Source organism: Blennius ocellaris, assembly GCF_963422515.1.
Source record: "Blennius ocellaris genome assembly, chromosome: 11".
Lineage (NCBI taxonomy): Eukaryota > Metazoa > Chordata > Actinopteri > Blenniiformes > Blenniidae > Blennius > Blennius ocellaris.
The window spans coordinates 5,194,302-5,216,273 of NC_137660.1; the positions used below are offsets into that span (position 1 = coordinate 5,194,302).

Consider the following 21,972-nt stretch of genomic DNA (forward strand, 5'->3'; position numbering starts at 1 on the left):
TATACCGTGACTTCGTCTGTATTGCACCTGAAAACAGTAGATTTCTCCACAGTGATATGAAAATGACCTATCTAACCTAATTCTCCTGAAAGAACTTACATATTTTGTGTGTAAAATGACTTTTCACGTCCAGCCCGATGGACGGCACGTCGCTACGCGGCGCGGATTCCTGCGGCTCGCGTCACTCTGCCCGCTGATTCTCAATACGGAGGATTTGCTTCAATGGCTTCCAAAGCCACTCACTTCACCAACCGCTACAACTTCTAAACCTCCTCCATCGCCTCTTCTCTCCATTTTTGTTACAGACTGGATGGGTGGAGTCAAGTCTCTCACGCAGTACAGTGTCTTAAAGGGACAAGCTATTTACCCACACTCAAAACCAACCTTTCTTTTTTTTTTACACATCAAATATACCGACATGGATAAAATGACCTCGGTAATTTTTGTAAATTTCGGTATCGGTAAATTTTCGGTTTATCACCCAGGCCTACGTCGCGTCCTGAGTCCAGAGGACCGTCAGGCGACTGTGACACAGACGGCCTCTGGAAAGCCTCCAGGCCTCGACGGTCTACCACCAGAGTTCTATAAACACTTCTGGAGTCTGCTCGGAGGTGACCCGTTGGACGTTTTTAGACACTGTTTTAAGCACAGACGTTATAAAGGATAGACGCCTCGTTCTGTGCTGGAGAGTGATGTAGCGTCGCCGCCATATTGGATAGGGAGTCAATATTGTTAACCTCACCAGTATCACCACATTGCAGGTGCACCTGGCTCTTAAAGGGATAGCTTCACCGCACTGTCTATTTGGCAATTATACCTCAAACAAAAATGAAACCATTTGCAAAGTGTGTCTTTAAAAGGTTGTAATCAGCAGGTTAGGGTCGGAAGATGTACATTCTGGTCACAGGTTCTGGTGCACAAGTCAATGTTTTGATTACATTTGAAGAGCTGTAGTGGAGTGTAGTGTATTGTACACACACTGCAGGTGATTTGGGAGTTTGAATGCTGTTAATAGGTGTGGGGGAAGTGGCTGTGGACCTTGACCTGTGCACAGCTGCTCCCCACTGGTTCCTCCTCTGCTTGTATTTACTGAGGTTGGATTAAAGGTGAAAGCTTCAGCGTCTGCCACCCTGATGGACCTGCTGTCCGAGGACGGCTCAGGTTACACATGATGTTGAAAACAACACGATGCAACACCACCCAGGAAAAAGCTTTGAGGAGAGTTTGATGAAGACACACGATGTGTTGTGCAGACACTTCCTGGTTATCACACATGTGGACTGCTTCATACGCCCTTCCTCTGGTCTGTGTCTGTTCCTGGAGGCTCCCAAGAGGACAGAGGTGGAGCCCCCACAGGGCTAAAGCACCTCAGGGGTCCTGTACCAGGGACTCTAATTGCTAAATTAGAATCTATTGGCACAAAGCCAGATTTGTTTGTTCACTTTATGATGTGAAATGTTTGATCACTTTCTTTAAAGCAGCGGTGGTAAATACTGCACATAGTGAAGGTAAACATTGAGACTAGAGGACGTTCAGCCTGTGCTGAAGCTCAGCTTTCACATCATTGTTAATTGTTGTGTTATATCACTTTAAAGACCTTATGACGCCAAAACATTCTTGAACAACAAGCAATAAAAATCTAAGTATTTTCATGATCAAATGTTTTTGTCATACTGCCGTCATCCGCTAGTGAACAACTGCAAAAAACGAGTCGTGATTCTCAAGATTACTCAACCGCTGCCATCTTCACTCTGACATCAGAGTTAACAGGTGTGGCAGCCGGGCTGGAAACACAGCCACGGACTCGCAGCAAAACAAAGAAAGAAGTATTTTCTGACATGTCACACTGTTGAGCAGGAGTTGAAGACTTTATTATAGAAAAAGAAGAGTATGAGAGAGTGTTGAAGGCCAGACTGTACAGATTTGAGCCATATCTTGATGATCAACCGAGCGATGATCTGGCCTCTCAGAGAGGTGCAGTGAAACATTCTAAAAAGGGTAAATTGTGTTGCAATTATCTCTTTCACTGTTATTCTATAGCGTGAAAATAAATAAATGAACATGGAATATGGTGTCATAAGCACTTTAAAGTCTTCACGTATCCTTTAATCACACGGTGGAATCAAGATGCTGAATTTCTGATATTTTCATATATATATATCACCTCCCCACCACAAGTCAAAGCCACAGAGCATCAGGCAGGCGCATAGAATCTGATGTACTTGTTAAAGACTGATTAAATGAGGGCGAGACAGAAATGACTTTGTTTGAAAGCTCTCTGCGTATTCTACGACACCAACCAGTTCAACCAACTGCTATATTCACTGGTGTATTCATGGGTGTATTTGCAGGTGTGCAGGTTACTGTGCTGAGCAGCAAACAGTTGCTGATGCAATGGTGGTACATTTTGATCTTCCTCTCAGATCAGACATCGTAATTCTGACCTGCAGCTATGAGACTCGTAATGTCAAGCGCATAAAAGAGCGATTTACTTCCCATCTCGTGGTGCCTCTGCCGTTCCTCTGTGACCACAGCAGCACTGCTGTAGTTGAAGACATGGTACACTTGTGTAGCAAACAGGCTGATAAACTGTGTCTGGGTTCAAATCAGTTCAGCATTTAAAGATGAACATGTGGATAAAATTGACTTGGATGGTAAAATTGAAATGATGAGATATTGTGACAAATTTTGGATGCCCTGGAGCGGAATGATTTTCACATTATTGCGGTGTTTATTAATCATCTAAACTCCTATTTTTAATACAGTCTAGTTGAGATTCAAGCTGCTGAGAAAAAAAAGTATGGTTCTGAGCACTGGCAGTTTGTTAAGTAAGGACGGAGCTTGTGGAGTGATGTGACACAGTGACCACGTTCACCACAGAGGCGGATTGGACCAGTCACAGGCTTTTTTTAGACACTGCTCGACGCCAGCTGGAAACATGAGCTCGCTCACAAATGTTTGCCCTACCTTTGACAGCACAGAGCGAGGTGGAATGCCCTGCCCCTGCTCCTGTTCGGCCCCTGGCCAAAGAAAAGCCCACCATCAAAGAGTGTTTTCGTTGACCTGGACCCATCAAAAAGATCACAAGGCCACCATGTTCCTTTGGACTTTTGCCCCTTGAAGCACCCAGAGGGGGTAATCGGGGTAAACCTTTGCTCCCGAGTCTCCACATGAGCTGTTGCTATGGCCAAGTGAGGAACAGTTCGCTGCAGCTGTGCAGAAATGATCAGAAACCACTTTTAACAGTAGATTAGACGTCCAGGTGGATCCTGGTTCAAATCTACCTTCTCAGAAACTCTCTGAATTCAGCAGTGATGTTGATGAGAGCCAGATTGGAGCGGCTCAGAGCCTCAATGGTAGACCTAGGCATTAAACGGAAAATTTACCGATACCGAAATGTAGGAAAAATAGTGAGGTAATTTTGCCCATGTCAGTATATTTGGTGTTTAAATAAAAGAAAAGAAAGGTTGGTGTGGAGTTAACCTGTCCCTTTAAGACACTGTACTTCGTGAGAGATGTAACTCTATCCATCCAGTCTGTAACAAAAATGGAGAGAGGAGGCGATGGAGGAGGTTTAGAAGTTGTAGCGGTGGCTGAAGTGAACGGCTTCAGGAGCCATCGAAGCAAATCCTCTGTATTTAGAATCAGTGGGCAAAGGGACGCCAGCTGGGCAGAGCACCGTGTAGCGATGCGCCGTCCGTCGGGCTGGACGTGAAAATTCATTTTACACAAAAAATATATACGTATATATAACTGCTACATCTAGTGGACAAACATTGTTTTTGTGCAGGGGGCGCAGTGGAGTAATTATTGTCCATTTATCCTTGTTGAGGTGAACTGCAGTGGCTGTGAAATACGTCGGACATTGCCGATAAAAAGGCCCTTGGTCTGGTTAATATCCTCTTAAAACTGGTCTCATGTCCGGATTTCCGCTGCTCTGCTGGCTGGCTGCAAACTGTGGAATGGATTTCCTGAACGGAGGCGGGTCTCAATGAGATGCAGAGTAATGAGTCAGGAAATCCATTCCACAGTTTGCAGCCAGCGAGGATGCTAAAGAATTTAGCATTGCAGCTATCATACTTTTCATGACAACATGTTGCTGTTTGGCCGTATTTTAGGCTCAAAACACTGCAACGCATCAACGTGGACGTGTGCAAAGCCGTACAGTCCAGCAACTCTGCTGCCAGAAGTTACCGTTTTAAAACGCCAGCTCACCGAGGAGAACGGCAGCAACATCTAAACAATGAACAGCAGTTCCTCTGTGGGAGCAGACGATTCCCACCTCAGCAAAGCTGCGTCCTCCTCCACACTAAACTCCCTGAAAATAGTCCCAGTCATTTGTGCTGCATTAGAGCTGGAAACACTGCAGTTGGTGCTGCGTTTCTCCTGGATTAAAGAAGTGATTGTGAGGTTTTAAAGATGGAACTAGTTTATTGTGAGATGATGACGTCACGCAGACCCCCACATTGTCCAAGTGGAACAAAATAGTTGTACTGCTTCCTTTTCTGGGTCAGGAGGGCCGACTCTGTCCTGGGCCGCTCGCTGGACTCGGTGGAGGAGGTGGGACAGAGGAGGACGTTAACCAGAATGTCCTCCATCATGGACAACACACTCCACCCACTGCACCCGACAGTGGAGGAGCTCAGCAGCTCCTTCAGCGGGCGACACCCGCAGTGTGAAACAGAACGCTACCAGAAGTCATTCATCCCAACAGCTGTTAGGATGTTTAACAACGCACTGTAAATGTCCTACATGTAGCGTTACACCTGCACCGAGTACAGCTCTTTACCGATCTACACTGTGTGTATAGCAATCCCGGCAATTTACTCTTTTTTTAGAGGATTTTTCTTTTTTACTGGATTGTTTTTTTTTACATATTCTATTTTTTGTGCTCTTTTTTGCTCTTGTTTAGATTTTTACATACGTTTACATATTTTAATTCCTTAACTTTATAAGTTCCGCACCTTTTTACCTTGAGCTGTTGTAAGTTTGTGTTTCCCCCTGGGGAGGAATAAAGCCCTCTACTCTAAAACTCAAAATACTAACCTCAAGTTGCATTTTGAAAGAATACATGCATACAGTGGGTACGGAAAGTATTCAGACCCCCTTAAAGTTTCCCACTCTTTGTTAAATTGCAGCCATTTGCTAAAATCCTTTAAGTTCATTTTTTTTCCTTTTAATGTACACACAGCACCCCATATTGACAGAAAAACACAGAATTGTAGACATTTTTACAGATTTATTAAAAAAGAAAAACTGAAATATCCCATGGCCATAAGTATTCAGACCCTTTGCTGTGACACTTGTATATTTACCTCAGGTACTGTCCATTTCTTCTGATCATCCATGAGATGGTTCTACACCTTCATTGGAGTCCAGCTGTGTTTAATTCTAATGATTGGACTTGATTAAGGAAGCCACACACCTGTCTATATAAGACCTTACAGCTCACAGTGCATGTCAGAGCAGATGAGAATCATGAGGTCGAAGGAACTGCCTGAAGAGCTCAGAGACAGAATTGTGGCAAGGCACAGATCTGGCCATGGATACAAAAACATTTTCTGCTGCACTTAAAGTTCCCAAGAGCACAGTGACCTCCATAATCCTTAAATGGAAGACGTATGGGATGACAAGAACTCTTCCAAGAGCTGGCCGTTCAACCAAACTGAGCAATCGGGGGAGAAGAGCCTTGGTGAGAGAGGTAAAGAAGAACCCAAAGATCACAGTGGCTGAACTCCAGAGATGCAGTGAGGAGATGGGAGAAAGTTCAAGAAAGTCAACCATCGCTGCAGCCCTCCACCAGTCAGGGCTTTATGGCAGAGTGGCCCGGCGGAAGCCTCTCCTCAGAGTAAGACACATGAAAGCCTGCATAGAATTTGCCAAAAAACACATGAAGGACTCCCAGACTATGATAAATAAGATTCTCTGGTCTGATGAGACAAAGATAGAACTTTTTGGCCTTAATTCTAAGCGGTATGTGTGGAGAAAACCAGGCACCGCTCATCACCTGCCCAACACCATCCCTACAGTCAAGTGTGGTGGTGGAAGCATCATGCTGTGGGGGTGTTTTGCAGCTGCAGGGACAGGACGACTGGTTGCAATTGAAGGAAAGATGAATGCGGCCAAGTACAGAGATATCCTGGACGAAAAGCTTTTCCAGAGTGCTATGGACCTCAGACTGGGCCGACGGTTCACCTTCCAACAAGACAATGACCCTAAGCACACAGCTAAAATGACGAAGGAGTGGCTTGGGAACAACTCTGTGACGGTTCTTGAATGGCCCAGCCAGAGCCCTGACTTGAACCCAATTGAGCATCTCTGGAGAGACCTGAAAATGGCTGTCCGCCAACGTTCACCATCCAACCTGACAGAACTGGAGAGGATCTGCAAGGAGGAATGGCAGAGGATCCCCAAATCCAGGTGTGAAAAACTAGTTGCATCGTTCCCAAGAAGACTCACGACTGTATTAGCTCAAAAGGGTGCTTCCACTCAATACTGAGCAAAGGGTCTGAATACTTATGTCCATGTGATATTTCAGTTTTTCTTTTTTAATAAATCTGTAAAAATGTCTACAATTCTGTGTTTTTCTGTCAATATGGGGTTCTGTGTGTACATTAATGAGGAAAAAAATTAACTTAAATGATTTTAGCACATGGCTGCAATTTAACGAAGAGTAAAACATTTAAGGGGGTCTGAATACTTTCCGTACCCACTGTACATTCATACATTTCATACTTTACTGTAGAGAGGAGTTTATTACAGCCTCATATAAAAAAAAATTGTCATCAAACTTTATTTCTGCCCAGTAAAATGTGCTTTGGTCCAGTAAAAACTGCAGGATTACTGGACCAGTGTCCGGTAAAACATTTTGGCATTTCACCATCCCTGGCGAACTGCTCAATATATCTTGATATTGATTTGAGGCCATATAGCCCAGTCCTACTCAATAGCTTAGAAGAATAAGGTATTAAAAACCCTGGTCATAGTTGAAATGTGGAGCGTGAAACACAAGCCGGGGCTTCATTCTCTCGCCGTGGCATCATCTGGGTGTGTTTTCTTATTTCAGATGAGTGGAAATAAACCATCCGTCAATCAACCAGGAGGCCACAGAGAAAGCCCCTGGGCCATTCTTGAACCCACAACAGTGAGAGCAGTAACCGCTGCTCTACCGTGCCGGCTTCCTGACAAGCGCAGCTTTAACTTGAACACCTTTGGAGCCTGCGGGAGCTCAGGTCTTCCCTTTGGACTTCAGGTTGGGAACCACTCCAGTAGACTTCCTGCTTGTTTGTGTTCAGCGACCAGGAAGAGCGAGAGGCGGCTGCCACGGAGCAGGTGGTTATTGTGCCTCATCCGTCTCCCCGCTTTGCATACCGAGACAGTTTGTTGAATTAAGCTGCTCAGCGGCTGATATTTACAGGCAGGGAGATTTGACTGCCTTCACGTGTTTGTATATATGCAAACTGTGTGACAACATTAACAGAATTCGTGTCAAAGCAGGTACCTTCTGCCTGAAGCACAGACAGATTTGGCTTGGTAGCGTTAGTCGGTGTGAGAAGGTGACACTCCCTTCTCACTGTGGACTTGAACTTTTGCAGACATGCACACAGTGTTGGATGTTTTTCATTTGGGAACCGTGAGCATGGGAGTGCTTCGGAACGCTGGGAATTTGTGTTGGGATGGGTTGTGGCATTGGGGTTGGAATGCGCATCTCTGTGAATTTTGCCACAAAACGGACTGAAAAGACATCCATCATCACTGATGACGGTATTTAACAACATCCTTAGTCTGTAGTGAGGTACCCATGATGCCCTGTGTCACTGGTACACAGTATTTCATCTGAGTAGTGGCAAAACCTACCCCACACACTTCCTGCTTCTGCTTGATCAGACTGTTCTTCTACTGAAGTAGTGGTACATCACTTGTCAGGTGGCACATGGCTCAGTGTGTAGGGGTGCACTGTTTCTATATTTGTGTGTATATATATATATATATATAGGGTGGGGAATTATTGAATGGTAAAAGTAATGTATTGTATATATTTCCAAATGTGATGCATTTTTTCTTTTTAGTTGTGTGGTTTTTGTATTGAAGCATTTGTATGAGTAGTTATCTGGGATGGTTCCAACCCCCCCTGGCCTTTTAGGTCCTCCTCATAAACCTGTATATAACTGTAGTTTACTGGCACGAGCCGGGGTTTTAAAATGTCCACACTTTGGGACCCATGTTCAAATAAACCTGTTTTCACACTTAAACTCGCCTCATGTGGACGACGGGCCAAAAACAGTTGGTTTCGGTGAGCTGGTTTCCTGGTGTGGACGGCCCCTGAGAGTCCGGTTGCAGGGTGCTGGAGCCAATCCCGGCCTACTTGGGCAAGGGCAGTTACACCTTGGACAGGTCGCCAGTCTGTCACAGGGCAAACACATATAGACAAACAACCACACACACTCACATTCACACCTCGGGGCAATTTAGCATCACCAATTGACCTTCTATACATGTTTTTGGACTGTGAGAGGAAACCGCATTTCAAATAAACTTCATGTGATTTTTAAAAAGCTGACTGACAACCTCATCCGCCGGACACATCCCACGTCGGGGTGACCACTGGAACAGTCTGTACAGTCACATTTGATCATCATTACATTCACACACCGTGCAGTGGGCACACATACATCAGACAAGCTCAGGACTCGCTGACCACCTGATCTGTGTGTAGCAGGAAAATGTCAATATTCAGTTAGGAGCTGATACTTGGATGAGATCAATCAATCAATCAATCAATCAAATTGTATTTGTATAGCCCTTTACAATAACCCAGTGGTACCCAAAGTGCTTTACAACAAAGCTATAAAAACAATACATTAAGAAACAAATAGAAGAAGAATACATACAAACAGTACATAAAACACAGGTGTTGACTGTGGAGGAGTGACGGTGCTGCAGGTTGGTGAAGCTTCCAGAGATTCATAAAAACAGAGCATACAGAATAAATACTCTGCCCTAGACAGAGTTAAAAGCCAACCTAAAAAAAATGTGTTTTCAGCTTTCATTTAAAAAGGCCGAGATCAGTAGTGGGGGCAGTTTGTTCCTCAATCTGGGAGCAGCAACAGCAAGAGAGCGACACCCCACTGCTTATATCGCCACCTTGGAATGTCTAGAAGAAGCTGACCTGAAGAACCAGGGTCACTAGAGTTAAAATATCAGACGGGTAAGAAGAACCAGGGCCCTCCAGGGTCACTAGAGTTAAAATATCAGACAGGTAAGAAGAACCAGGGCCCTCCAGGGTCACTAGAGTTAAAATATCAGACAGGTAAGAAGAACAGGACATTGATTGCATTAAAAACAAACAACAGAAGTTTAAAATCAATTCTGAAAGGAACTGGAAGCCGGTGGAGAGACGACGGCACAGGGGGAATGTGTTCAGTCTGGATGAATATGTTAACCTGGACTCTCGGAAGGTTGTAACCAGGTTCAGTTTTCTCAGAAGCAGATGCCTTTCAGCTATAACATACATTTGATCCACATTCATTGAGCTCTTTTCCCCCCCCCCATGGCACTGGGCTCTGTAGCGACCCACTGGTTCTGAATGATGTGGGGTGATGGTTGCTGGCCCAGTCGAAGCAGCTCGGCTCACTTCCTCTCCTCCACCAGCGGGGGTCAGCAGTGACGGAGGCCTGCAGCCCGCTGACCCAGCTACAGAAGCCTTTAACCGGCACCAGCAAACGAAGGGCTGGACCGTGCTGCCCCTGTGCCGGGGTCGGAGCTCTGAGCAGAGGGTGGTCGGGGGGGGTGAGGTGGGAGTCAACCTGCTCCAGGGAGGGCTCCTCACAGCAGGGCGCCAAGTGACGGTGAGGGGATGAAACCTGCACACGTGTGTTCTGCAGGGTATTTTGGATCGAAGGCCTTAAAAGCGCCCAAGAATAAAGGGGATCATGAATTGTAAGAGATGTTCATGTGGCCTGAGGAGGCGTTTCTGCTCCGATTCCTCTGGAGTGTGTGGAGATGTAAACATACAGTCGTCCTTTTCTTCATGATCTCAGTAAACAAAGCTCACAATATTCAGCATTTATACAAGAACCAATATGTCCAAAAACCTCAAGCACACTCCTCAACAACATATTTCAGTGGTTTTGTTTCTGCTCGCTTGCACCTCCAGCCCCAGTAGAGAAGCATCTCTGCTCCGTATCACAGTCCTCCTCCTCCTCCTCCTCCTCCTCCTCCTCCTGCCCGAAGACGGCCACACTCCCCTCACGCTTATTTTCAGTTGCCTAGCAACCAGCAGGCCATGCTTTTTTCCCATTTCTAGGAGGTACTTGGCGAGTGGGAGTGGGGGGCGGGGTGAGTGAACGGCTTTCGTTGTGAAGGGGGAGGAGAGGGGGAGTGAACGGAGGGAGCACCTTTTTTCCCTCTTTAAGTAAACACTGCAGCCAGAACAGGCCGTCTTTGTTCCATGAGTGTCAGTCCTGTCAGTCAATCAGCTCGTCACCGTTCACCTGAAGGGTTGACAAATGTCTGTCCTGGTCCCGGTCCTCTGTCCTGGTTCTGGTCCTCTGCCCATCCTGGTCTTCTGTCCTGGTCTTGTCGGCCCAAGCTGGTCCTTTGTGCTCCTAGTTCTCTTTCCTGGTCCTCTGCCCTCGTCCTTTGTCATGGATTCCTTTCCTGGTTCCCTTGGTCCATCTTAGTCCTCTGTTCTTGTCCTGGTGCTAGTCCTGGTGCTCTGTCCTGGTCCTCTGTCCTCACCCTGGTCCTCTGTCCTAGTCTTGGTCCTGGTCCTCTGTCCTAGTCCTGGTCCTCTGTTCTGGTCCTTTGTCCTGGTCCTCTCTCCTCACCCTGGTCCTCTGCCCTGGTTCTCTGTCCTCTCCCTGGCCCTCTGTCAAGGTCCTGGTTGTGGTCCTCTGTCCTCGCCGTGGTCCTTTGCCCTGGTCCTCTGTCCTTGCCTTGGTCCTCTGTCTTGGTCCTCTGTCCTTGCCTTGGTCCTCTGTCCTTGCCTTGGTCCTCTGTCCTGGTCCTCTGTCCTTGCCTTGGTCCTCTGTCCTTGCCTTGGTCCTCTGCCCTGGTCCTCTGTCCTTGCCTTGGTCCTCTGTCCTTGCCTTGGTCCTCTGTCCTTGCCTTGGTCCTCTGTCCTGGTCCTCTGGGGCCCTGGTCCTCTGAGGCCTCGGTCCTCTGCCCTCGCCCTGGTCCTGGTCTCGGTTCTGACAGATGGTTCGGTCACAATGTTTGTCTCTCCATATAGATGGATCCTGATGTGATAGTTTGCTGATTACAGGAATGAGTGTTTTCTCAGGAATGAGGCTGTAAGTTGAGAACAAAGTGTTACAACAGGTTCCTCTGAAGTCGCAGCACATCTCTTCCTTCATTCAGGATCAGTTGGACAAACCCACTCCTTTGTTGCACGTGCAAAATTGTTCTATTTTACCACTGTTATTTAGATATTTAAGCTTGGATTGGTTAAATACCGTTGGTTTATTGGTGCACTGTTGATTTTGACATTTCAATTGGAGCATGTTCAAAATACAAAAATGTAACGCAATTAAATAACCTAAGTTAATTAAGTTTGCATTTTTATTTGACTCTATTCTATCAGTTATTTAGTGTATGGGTACTTAAATCCTGTTAAAATGACATACAGTGTGCAACATTGCTTTAGTTTATACCAGTTGATATTTTAATTTTTACCATTTGAAATAAGTCTTGTGTGTTATTAATTTTTTTTTGTAATTTTAATTTTACTTTAAATGTTTCACTGTTCATGTGAAAGCTTAGTATTTGTATGTTATTTGCACACATTGTCAACATTTCCCATGTTCAGAAAGGTTCTTTGGCCTGAATTGCCTTTACATTATTCCTCTTGGGGCTGTTTTACATCGGGGAATAGTTTGGTTGCACTGTTAAAAAAATAACTCAAAATACTCAATGTAAATGTAAAATGTAATGTAAAAAAGAATCATGATAAGATCGGGATTTTATTCCACAAAATATCGTTATATGATATTTTTGGCACATTTCCCACCCCTATTTTAACGTCAGCTGCTGCTAACGGCTTGTGGCAGAAGTCATCAGTTAACAGCGACGCCAGTGACACGAAAACACAGTGAAGCACAATCTTAACATCAACATTTTGTAATATTGTTAATTAATATATAAAAACATATACTATTTAATTTGTTATTTGAGCTGATATCCAAAAGGCTGTTCTCTCATATCGGGGGTGAAGACTTGTGCACGATGAGAGAAGTTCCGATGAATCAGCCCGCGCTGTGGTCGTACTATATTGTAACAGATCTCTGTACTCAAGGAAACACTGAGTTTGATGTGGCCTACATTTCTGAACAGTAGTTGATGCTGTGTTTCTGGAGAAAACTATTAGCCTTATTCTATGCCAAAACTAGAGCACTGCCATATTGCATCAGTTTGTCTGGCAACTTGTGGTGGGCGGGGCTACTGTAGAGTGTTGCTGCTCGTAGTAGAAACTCGTTCTGGACTTCTAGAGTTTTAAACATCGCTCATGTGGATCGACACTCCGTGGCTATCCAGCTGGCTGTGTGGGTTGCTGCTCCAGTGCTCCATTGCTAACTGTCGCTAGCCTTGTGTCGCTGCTCCAGTGCTCTGTGGCTAACTGTCGCTAGCCTTGTGTCGCTGCTCCAGTGCTCTGTGGCTAACTGTCGCTGCTCCAGTGCTCTGTGGCTAACTGTCGCTAGCCTTGTGTCGCTGCTCCAGTGCTCTATGGCTAACTGTCGCTAGCCTTGTGTCACTGCTCCAGTGCTGTGTGGCTAACTGTCGCTAGCCTTGTGTCGCTGCTCCAGTGCTCTGTGGCTAACTGTCGTTAGCCTTGCATCGCTGCTCCAGTGCTTCATGGCTAACTGTCGCTAGCCTTGTGCTGCTGCTCCAGTGCTCTGTGGCTGCAGGACGAGGTTGTGGTCCAGGAGGAGGTTGTGGAGCAGGACGAGGTTGTGGAGCAGGACGAGGTTGTGGAGCAGGAGGAGGTTGTGGTCCAGGAGGAGGTTGTGGAGCAGGACGAGGTTGTGGAGCAGGACGAGGTTGTGGAGCAGGACGAGGTTGTGGAGCAGGACGAGGTTGTGGAGCAGGACGAGGTTGTGGAGCAGGAGGAGGTTGTGGAGCAGGACGAGGTTGTGGAGCAGGACGAGCTTGTGGAGCAGGAGGAGCTTGTGGTCCAGGACGAGGTTGTGGTCCAGGAGGAGGTTGTGGAGCAGGAGGAGGTTGTGGTCCAGGAGGAGGTTGTGGAGCAGGACGAGGTTGTGGAGCAGGAGGAGGTTGTGGTCCAGGATGAGGTTGTGGTCCAGGAGGAGGTTGTGGAGCAGGACGAGGTTGTGGAGCAGGACGAGGTTGTGGAGCAGGAGGAGGTTGTGGTCCAGGATGAGGTTGTGGTCCAGGAGGAGGTTGTGGTCCAGGAGGAGGTTGTGGAGCAGGAGGAGGTTGTGGTCCAGGAGGAGGTTGTGGAGCAGGAGGAGGTTGTGGAGCAGGAGGAGGTTGTGGAGCAGGAGGAGGTTGTGGAGCAGGAGGAGGTTGTGGAGCAGGAGGAGGTTGTGGTCCAGGAGGAGGTTGTGGTCCAGGAGGAGGTTGTGGAGCAGGAGGAGGTTGTGGAGCAGGACGAGGTTGTGGAGCAGGACGAGGTTGTGGAGCACCATAAGACCTGTGGATTTGTGCAGCACTGTGTAACTTTTAAAGCAACATAATATCTGAAGTAGAAGATGAGTGAGTGCACGGATGTCCACGTCTCACTGTGGAAAGATTATATTTGTAATAAAGAATAACAAGTTTGAAAGGATTTCATCTTGGTTTTATTTCACATAATGAGATTTGAACCTTCAACAACATTGAAGCTGCAAGAACAGCTGGTTGCTCTGCTTCACCCACTCCCAGTGGTTAGCATGGTGGTTAGCATGGTGGTTAGCATGGTGGCTCACACTCGCTGGCCATCTGAAACTCACGTCTGCCTTCAAAAGGTGAATTCTCTGTCTATGTAGACACTGGTATTCCTCAGTACTCTTAAAACTTATCATAGCTGCTCCATGAGCCGCTAATGACAGGATGAAGACGTCACCGGACGTTACCACAGTCCACTTTCTCATGTCGTCTGAGGCAACATGATGCCTCGTCCGATCATCCAGCTCAGTTTTCATGTGTTTCCACTTCAATATCCTGGTAGCAGCATTTGTTTGTTGTGTTTTATAGTCATTTTATAGACACTGCTCTGCCGTCCGCCACAATGTAATTTTGGGTAAGTGGAAATGCTTTAGGCAAAATGCGGAAGAACGGAGAATTAAAAGTGGGTGAAGATGAATAAGGTCAATAAGATGTAAAAATGTCAGCTCCTTTTCTCTGTCCTCGCTGGTAAAGGTCCACTCAGTTATCTGTATGGAAGAAATGTTCAACTTGCTAACTGCTGTTCGTCTCCCAAACACTGTGAATTCTCCATCGCTACTGTTCAGTGCCTCAGCGACTGCATTCAGACACGATTCACAACACTTTCTCCCGTTCTTGAGAGCAGAGCATTTAGAACACGTTGCCGTTTTCGATGAGTTTACTGTTCACTAAAACATACTTGCGCACATTTTGCCTGAGGCTCATTCCTTCACAATAATATGTGTTGAGATCCCCGAGGCCCCCAGGGGCCAAAACTGGACACACGAGTGTCCTGACTCTGCATCCTCAGCCCATTAACACGCCCTCAGGAGCACAGAGGAGGCAGCTCCATTTGCTCTGCCTAAAGGAGACGGTTTTACTTCTTTCCAACAAATAAAATGTATCAACAGCCACAAAACCATGAAAATGAAGAGGAGACAGTTAATGTAGTTCAGGTTTTCTGTATGTACCAGAACTTTAGCTCCTGTTGAATTAATTACATCTAAGAACTGCAACTAAGAACTTTGAATTAGTTTTTGTAGCTGTTTTCCAATTTATTTATGTATTTTTTTTTGCTGCTTCGGCTGTTTTAACCATTCTAGAAATGTTTTGGGTATGCACAATTTTTTTAATTTTACGTTTTTACCCCATCCATCCACTTTTAGCAGTAAATGTTAATTCAGCTGCTTTTGACAGACGTGTGACAATGACTTAATTTGCAATAAATGCAAACACAGTTTTTATTTTGTAATTTCGATTACATGTCGGCTGTTTTCACCAGCAGTGCTTCACAAATGGAGTGGTTTGGTCAGGAGGAGGAGGAGGAGGGGGGCAGAGTAGACACAAAAGAAGCGAAGCCTCCATCACTGAGTTAATCCTCATGTTGAACTATCTTCAGTTTTATGCGGGGGTTGAGGTGGGGGTGAATGCGGGTGGGGGAGTCGGGTTGAGATACGAACATGTGGCCGCCCGCCCGTCTCTGTAATTGAGGGTAGCGGCTGTTGTCCTTGCTCACCCTGCATAACTGTTCATTAGCTCCAGGCAACGACATATGTGCACTTCATAGTAGAGGAACGAACCCTTGGAGGCTCTTGTTTCATGAATTTCACGCATCACGCAAAATGGTGGACTTCCTGTTGGGTTGAGAGTTGGGCTGTCGTGCGAACCGACGTACGGCATATGTCTACCAATTTTCTTGGTTGTAGGTGAAAGTTGTTTCCCGTAGTAGATGTTACAAATGTGACAACAGTGTGGGGGGGAAGGTAGGGGGCGCTATAGAACCATTTTGCCAGACATATGTGCAATGACCATGAAATAAACATTTTCTCTACTTCTGGCATGTGTGCAAATGTTCACTAAGGTTTGAGCACATTCAGTTCGTCAGAAATCTTGTATTTTTGGCTGTAAAAGAGTATAATAATAAGAAGACTAAGAATTGCTTGCATTCCAATAGGGTCTCACCAAACTCTGCTCGAAATGGACAAAGACATATTAACTCCACTGAATCATCTTTATTCACCTTGGCGTTTAAGCTTCCAATGTGTGTTGTCTGGTAGCAACACTAAACTGGCGACGACGTGTTTAGTTAACACTAAACTGGTAACTACGTGTTTACTTAACACTAAACTGGCGACGACGTGTTTAGTTAACACTAAACTGGTAACTACGTGTTTAGTTAACACTAAACTGGCGACTATGTGTTTACTTAACACTAAACTGGTGGCTACATGTTTAGTTAACACTAAACTGGTAACTACGTGTTTAGTTAACACTAAACTGGCGACGACGTGTTTACTTAACACTAAACTGGTGGCTACATGTTTAGATAACACTAAACGGGTAGCTACGTGTCTTAGTTAGCACTAAACTGGTGGCTACGTGTTAAGTTAACACTAAACTGGCGACGACCTGTTAAGTTAACACTAAACTGGTAACTACGTGTTAAGTTAACACTAAACTGGCGACTACGTGTTTAGTTAACACTAATCTGGCGACGACGTGTTTACTTAACACTAAACTGGTAACTATGTGTTTAGTTAACACTAAACTGGCGACGACGTGTTTACTTAACACTAAACTGGTAACTATGTGTTTACTTAACACTAAACTGGTAACTATGTGTTTAGTTAACACTAAACTGGCGACGACGTGTTTACTTAACACTAAACTGGTAACTATGTGTTTAGTTAACACTAAACTGGTAACTACGTGTTTAGTTAACACTAAACTGGTGGCTACGTGTTAAGTTAACACTAAACTGGCGACGACGTGTTTACTTAACACTAAACTGGTAACTACGTGTTTAGTTAACACTAAACTGGCGACTACGTGTTTACTTAACACTAAACTGGTAACTACGTGTTTAGTTAACACTAAACTGGTAGCTACGTCTTTAGTTAATACGAAACTGGTAGCTATGTGTTTAGTTAACACTAAACTGGTAGCTACGTCTTTAGTTAATACGAAACTGGTAGCTATGTGTTTAGTTAACACTAAACTGGTGGCTACATGTTAAGTTAACACTAAACTGGTGGCAACGTGTTTAGATAACACTAAACTGGCAACTATGCGTTTAGTTAACAATAAACTGATAGCTCCGTGTTTACTTAACACTACAGTGGTAGCTACCTGTTTAGTTAACACTAAACTGGTGGCTACATGTTTAGTTAACACTAAACTGGTGGCTACATCTTTAGTTAACACTAAACTGGTAACTACGTGTTTAGTTAACACTAAACGGGTGGCAACATGTTTAGATAACACTAAACTGGTAGCTACGTGTTTAGTTAACACTAAACTGGTAGCTACGTCTTTAGTTAATACGAAACTGGTAGCTACGTGTTTAGTTAACACTAAACTGGTGGCTCCATGTTAAGTTAACACTAAACTGGTGGCAACGTGTTTAGATAACACTAAACTGGCAGCTACGTGTTTAGTTAACACTAAACTGGCAACTACGTGTTTAGTTAACAATAAACTGATAGCTCCGTGTTTACTTAACACTACAGTGGTAGCTACCCGTTTAGTTAACACTAAACGGGTAGCTATGTGTTTCAGTTAACACTAAACTGGTGGCTACATGTTTAGTTAACACTAAACTAGTGGCTACGTCTTTAGTTAACACTAAACTGGTGGCTACATGTTTAGTTAACACTAAACTGGTGGCTACGTCTTTAGTTAACACTAAACTAGTGGCTACGTCTTAATTAACACTAAACTGGTGGCTACATGTTTAGATAACACTAAACTAGTGGCTACGTCTTTAGTTAACACTAAACTAGTGGCTACGTCTTTAGTTAACACTAAAACTCCAAAACTTCAAACCTAAAAGTCCAAACTTGGTCCTGGAGGCCGATGTCATATAGAATTCTGACCCCATGGAAAAGTGACTCCGTGTCACAATTCTATATAGGATCGTAAGCCGGGGTCACTTTTCCAGTATGGAAAAATTATCTGCCCATTGAATTTTGATCCCGAACATGAAACTTTACCTTTTGCTGATAACAATCTTGTAATGCAGATATTTCATATAATTATTACTTTTTACATGTCATAAGCCACTGCTTTTGTGTAATATTAGATTTTTCCTTTCATGTATACAATTTCAAAATACAGCACTACTAAATCGCATGCACATAAATTAAGTTTACAAGTCTGTGTAGGGAAGCACCGATCCAGGTTTTTTGACTTCCAATCCGATCTCGATACCCAAATTTGAATATCTGCCGATACCGATATTATTCTGATACCAGAGCTCTGTTTGCTTTAGTATCATTATCATTATTATTGATTATATATGAGATAAGCTCCTTCTCTACAGTAAAATGTAGGAATGTTTGCATGTTTTCTCCCTACAGACAACTTGAGGTCAGTAGAAGGTCAGAAAAGGAAGCAGGACAAACTATTTGTGTTCACTTTGGACAATGTGGGGGTCTGAGTGACGTCATCATCTCTAATAAACGAGTTCTATCTTTAAAACCTCAAAATCACTTTATTAGTTCCCGGAGAAAACATTTTTCAATGCAGCACAAACTGCAGTGTTTCCAGCTCTAATGCAGCACAAACGACTGGGACTATTTTCAGGAGTTTAGCGTGGAGGAGGACGCAGCTTCGCGGAGGTGTGAACCTCCTGCTACCACGGAGAAACGAGCTGTTGTTCTCCCATATGGAGTTTTAATACGATGACGTCTGGCTGCAGAGCGGCGCCTCGCTGTACAACGGCTTTACAAACATTCACGTCGATACTTTGTGGCGTTTTGAGCGTAAAATCTGTCCAAACAGCGACGTGTTGTCATGAAAAGTCGGTTAGTACAACGGCGCTAGTTCCATAGCGTGCTAAGCTGAATGCAAACTGTGGAATGGATTTCCTGACTCATTACTCCGCGTCTCATTGAGGCCCACCTCCATTCAGGAAATCCATTCCACATTTTGCAGCGAGCAGAGCAGAGCAGCCAGAACAAAAACACTGTGGACTCATTTCAGCAGAAGCACAGATGAAGCTTCATGGATCAGAAATCTCCGTGGGTTGATTTCTGATCCGTGAATTACATTCACATCAGAACCCGATACCAATACTGGATCAGGTCGGCCCCATCGCTAAGTCTGTGTATACAAAATAAAAATATTTCCTTTTTTTAAAATTAATTCCTAAAATTGAATTTCAAGACTAGACAATGTGCAATAGAAGGTTGAGCCATGCTTCTTTTAATGTTATATCATCTATCATCGTAGATATGTAAGGTGGTAAACTACTATGCAGTACAGCTTGTGTTTTTCCTTGTACCATGTATTTGTACATACATTTGTTATTTTCATTGATGCTTTTTATTTATTTGTGTTTGGATCCAGTGTTTATACATTTTTAATGACTTGATGGGAGCGGGTCACTTTTCCATGGGCTCAGAATTCTCTCTGACACCGGCGTCCTGCGTGTTTTTGCTCAGCTGAACGTAATGATGATGTCATCACCAAGCTTGTGAAAAAGCCCAATAACGAGCCCCTCATTGCATTCATGTGTGTTGCAACTGGCAGAGAGCTCAACCGTGCGGGACTGCAGCCGTTGAGGCCCAGAGACAAGTCCCCCGGTGTCCAGGTCTCCACTATAGTCTGGGGAGGAATAATTGCACTTGACATGGTGTCTTGTGTATCCAGCACCCCCCCCCCCCCCCTTCCCCTTTTCCTCCTTGTGTCTCTTTTAATTCTGCTCGCTCTCTTTCATCACCTTTTCCTTCACCTCTTCCCCTCACCACACCTCCTCCTCCTCTTCCTGCCGATTTTTCTCCTCCTCCCCCTTCGATCTCTCTCTCTCTCCATTCAGCAGCAGTTGTCAGTCAGTCCTTTCCCAGCCCTGCCCCCCTCCCCCCCTGACGTCACTGGCTGTTTGCATAGCTATTGTCTTACAGTGGCTGCTTGCAGCAGCAGCAGCAGGGTCAGAGGCTCCTCAACACATTTTTTTTTATGGTTTTGAAAGGGGGACTGGATTTTCGCTCCCTCATTTTTCACCCTCCTCTCCTCTCCCCTCGCTTCGGGGAAAAGACTCCCTCCTTTGGCCCTCCCTCCCCCTCGCCGCCCTCCGCTCCCTCTTTCATTAGTAAACCCTACAGTGGAATGAGACGGAGGGGAGGATGAGAGGGACGGTGTAGACTGCAGGAAGAAGAGGATGCACTAGCATCTTCATGTCTGGATTCGGGGGGATTTTTGCTCTTGCCGTTGGTTGAATCCTCACAGAAGGCCTCCAGCGGCGATATTTTCCGTGGCGGGCTGGACGCGGCGACACGCCGCTCGTTGGGAGGGATTTTTATTAAGGCGAGCAGCGGACAGCCAGAGTCGGGGCATCTGGCCGTCTGGGAGGCAGTGACGGCCGGCTGGCTGCATTGTGTTGCTTTGATGACCCCCGCTGTGTAGCTGCCTGCTTATCAACCTCCCCTCTCTCTCTCTCTCTCTCTCGCTCTCTTACCCCCCCTCCTCCTTCCTTCTCCTCCTCCTCCTCCTCTCTCCATCACAGCTCTCGGCCCAGCCATGTTCGGCACAGAGTCCTCACGTAAGTACCACCATTACCTTCCTCCGCTGTGCGTCTGTTTGTGCATCCTCTCCATGTCTGTGTGTGTGTTTCTATCTGAAGGAGAGGAGGAATGCACCCTATCCTCTCCTCGCCTTGCCTCTTCCTGTTTTTGCCTCCATGGTGGCTGGTGGCCGATTGCACGGAGGAAAAAAAAAAATCCGGGCTCTACCATTTTAGCACGGAGGGTCGGTACTACAAGCTAGCTGGTCACGCCGCGCCTCATCCGCCTTGTGCCTTTTCTCGCTTCAGACCCGTCCTGCATGTTTGTAGCTCTGGTCCCGTGGAGGGTCCGAGAGGATGCTACCAGCCCCGCTGGCTTCACTCACGGGGTGCCAGGTGGGAGGGGAGCGTTTCGGATGCACACAGCGCTCCGAGCTGTACTGACAGGTGTCCACACGTGTCCGCCTCTGGTCCTTCTGCAGCTCCAGATCCTCCTCCGGAGGTTCAGGGAGCCTCTCAGACCCTCTGACCGACCCTTCTGTGGCCCTCCGCTCTACCTGCCTGCTCCTCGGAGGAAGTCTGAGCTGATGTGATTAATCTGTCACGTCGGCACTCCACTGAACTTATCTTCTTTTACGCCAGACAGCAGCTTGTATGCTCAGATTCTGTCAGTTATCTTTAAATTCGCTGCTGGAGAGGACACCACCGTCCAGGAGAGGATGGTGGATTTCACAGACCTAGTTTTTGTATTTATTTTGGTGCAAAAGTTCAGAAAGTCTTTTCTGAGTTTTGAGGTCATTTCAGGGTCAAATATGAGAGCAGTTGACTTCTTTTCATGTCCCGTAACAAACTGTAGACCTGTCTGGGGTTCGCCTGTGGTGGACTTGGAGTTGGCTTCAGCCCTCCATCTATTAGTATATACGCTGATGTTTATCTACCTCTGTCCTTTGACTTTCCTTCAGCACAGCACCTCAAAAATATTTCTTCAGTTTCCAATCAATTTCTAATTTATCTTCTTTGAGGATGAATCACACGAGGATCACAGATGATCAAGGTCACTGTGACCTCACAAATTTCCACAACAATAATTCCAAAAAGTTATTTTTTTGTGCAGGCGCAAAGATGAGCGGATCTGTTCTCAGTGGTCAAAGCTCAGTCTTTGATCCTACATTTCCTCCATTGTTGTTTTTCTGCCTGGTAACAGCAGAGGACGTGAGCATCTTCTGGTCTGACTCCATCCTCAGGTCTCATTTTCCTGATAGAGTTTCATCTTGAAGGACTTTTGAACATACGCATAACCTTCTCCAAGGTCGTTTGTGAACTTCCAAGCTGCTGTGAGGGGATTCCTTTGCTTTGTGGAACACGTTGACTCAGTCATCTGGGCTTTCATCAGGATTTAGCGGCTAAAAGTTGGTTTGATATGACTTTTGTGCGACTTGAGTCATTAGCTTGTGTCAGAGAAGCCAAGCCTCAAAGGCATGGATAGGCGTTAATGCCATCAAGTGGTTTTACTCAGCACACCAAGTTCCCCCATTAGAGACGTGACAATTAAGACAACACAATGAGTGTGGGCTGTTTCCAGCTCCAGTAAACAAACTGTAGGCAGG

The 21,972-nt window shown here is 45.5% G+C and overlaps 1 protein-coding gene across 4 annotated transcripts in view; it reads left to right on the forward strand.

Moving 5' to 3' along the window:
- LOC308136946 (suppressor of tumorigenicity 7 protein homolog) overlaps positions 1-21,972 on the forward strand; it is a 69,253-nt gene that overhangs the window by 2,106 nt on the left and 45,175 nt on the right. Inside the window, exons 1-2 of one of the 4 annotated variants that reach the window (XM_080505500.1) lie at positions 7,222-7,252; positions 20,369-20,404. The exons of 1 other annotated variant lie outside the window; for it this stretch is intronic. In XM_080505500.1, the coding sequence (XP_080361626.1) occupies positions 20,383-20,404 (22 nt within the window). In that variant the 5' untranslated portion in view covers positions 7,222-7,252; positions 20,369-20,382. Of the gene's footprint in view, positions 1-7,221; positions 7,253-7,286; positions 7,333-20,368; positions 20,405-21,972 lie in introns of those variants that run through there. 2 more of the 4 variants (XM_080505501.1, XM_080505499.1) reach the window with 2 other exon arrangements.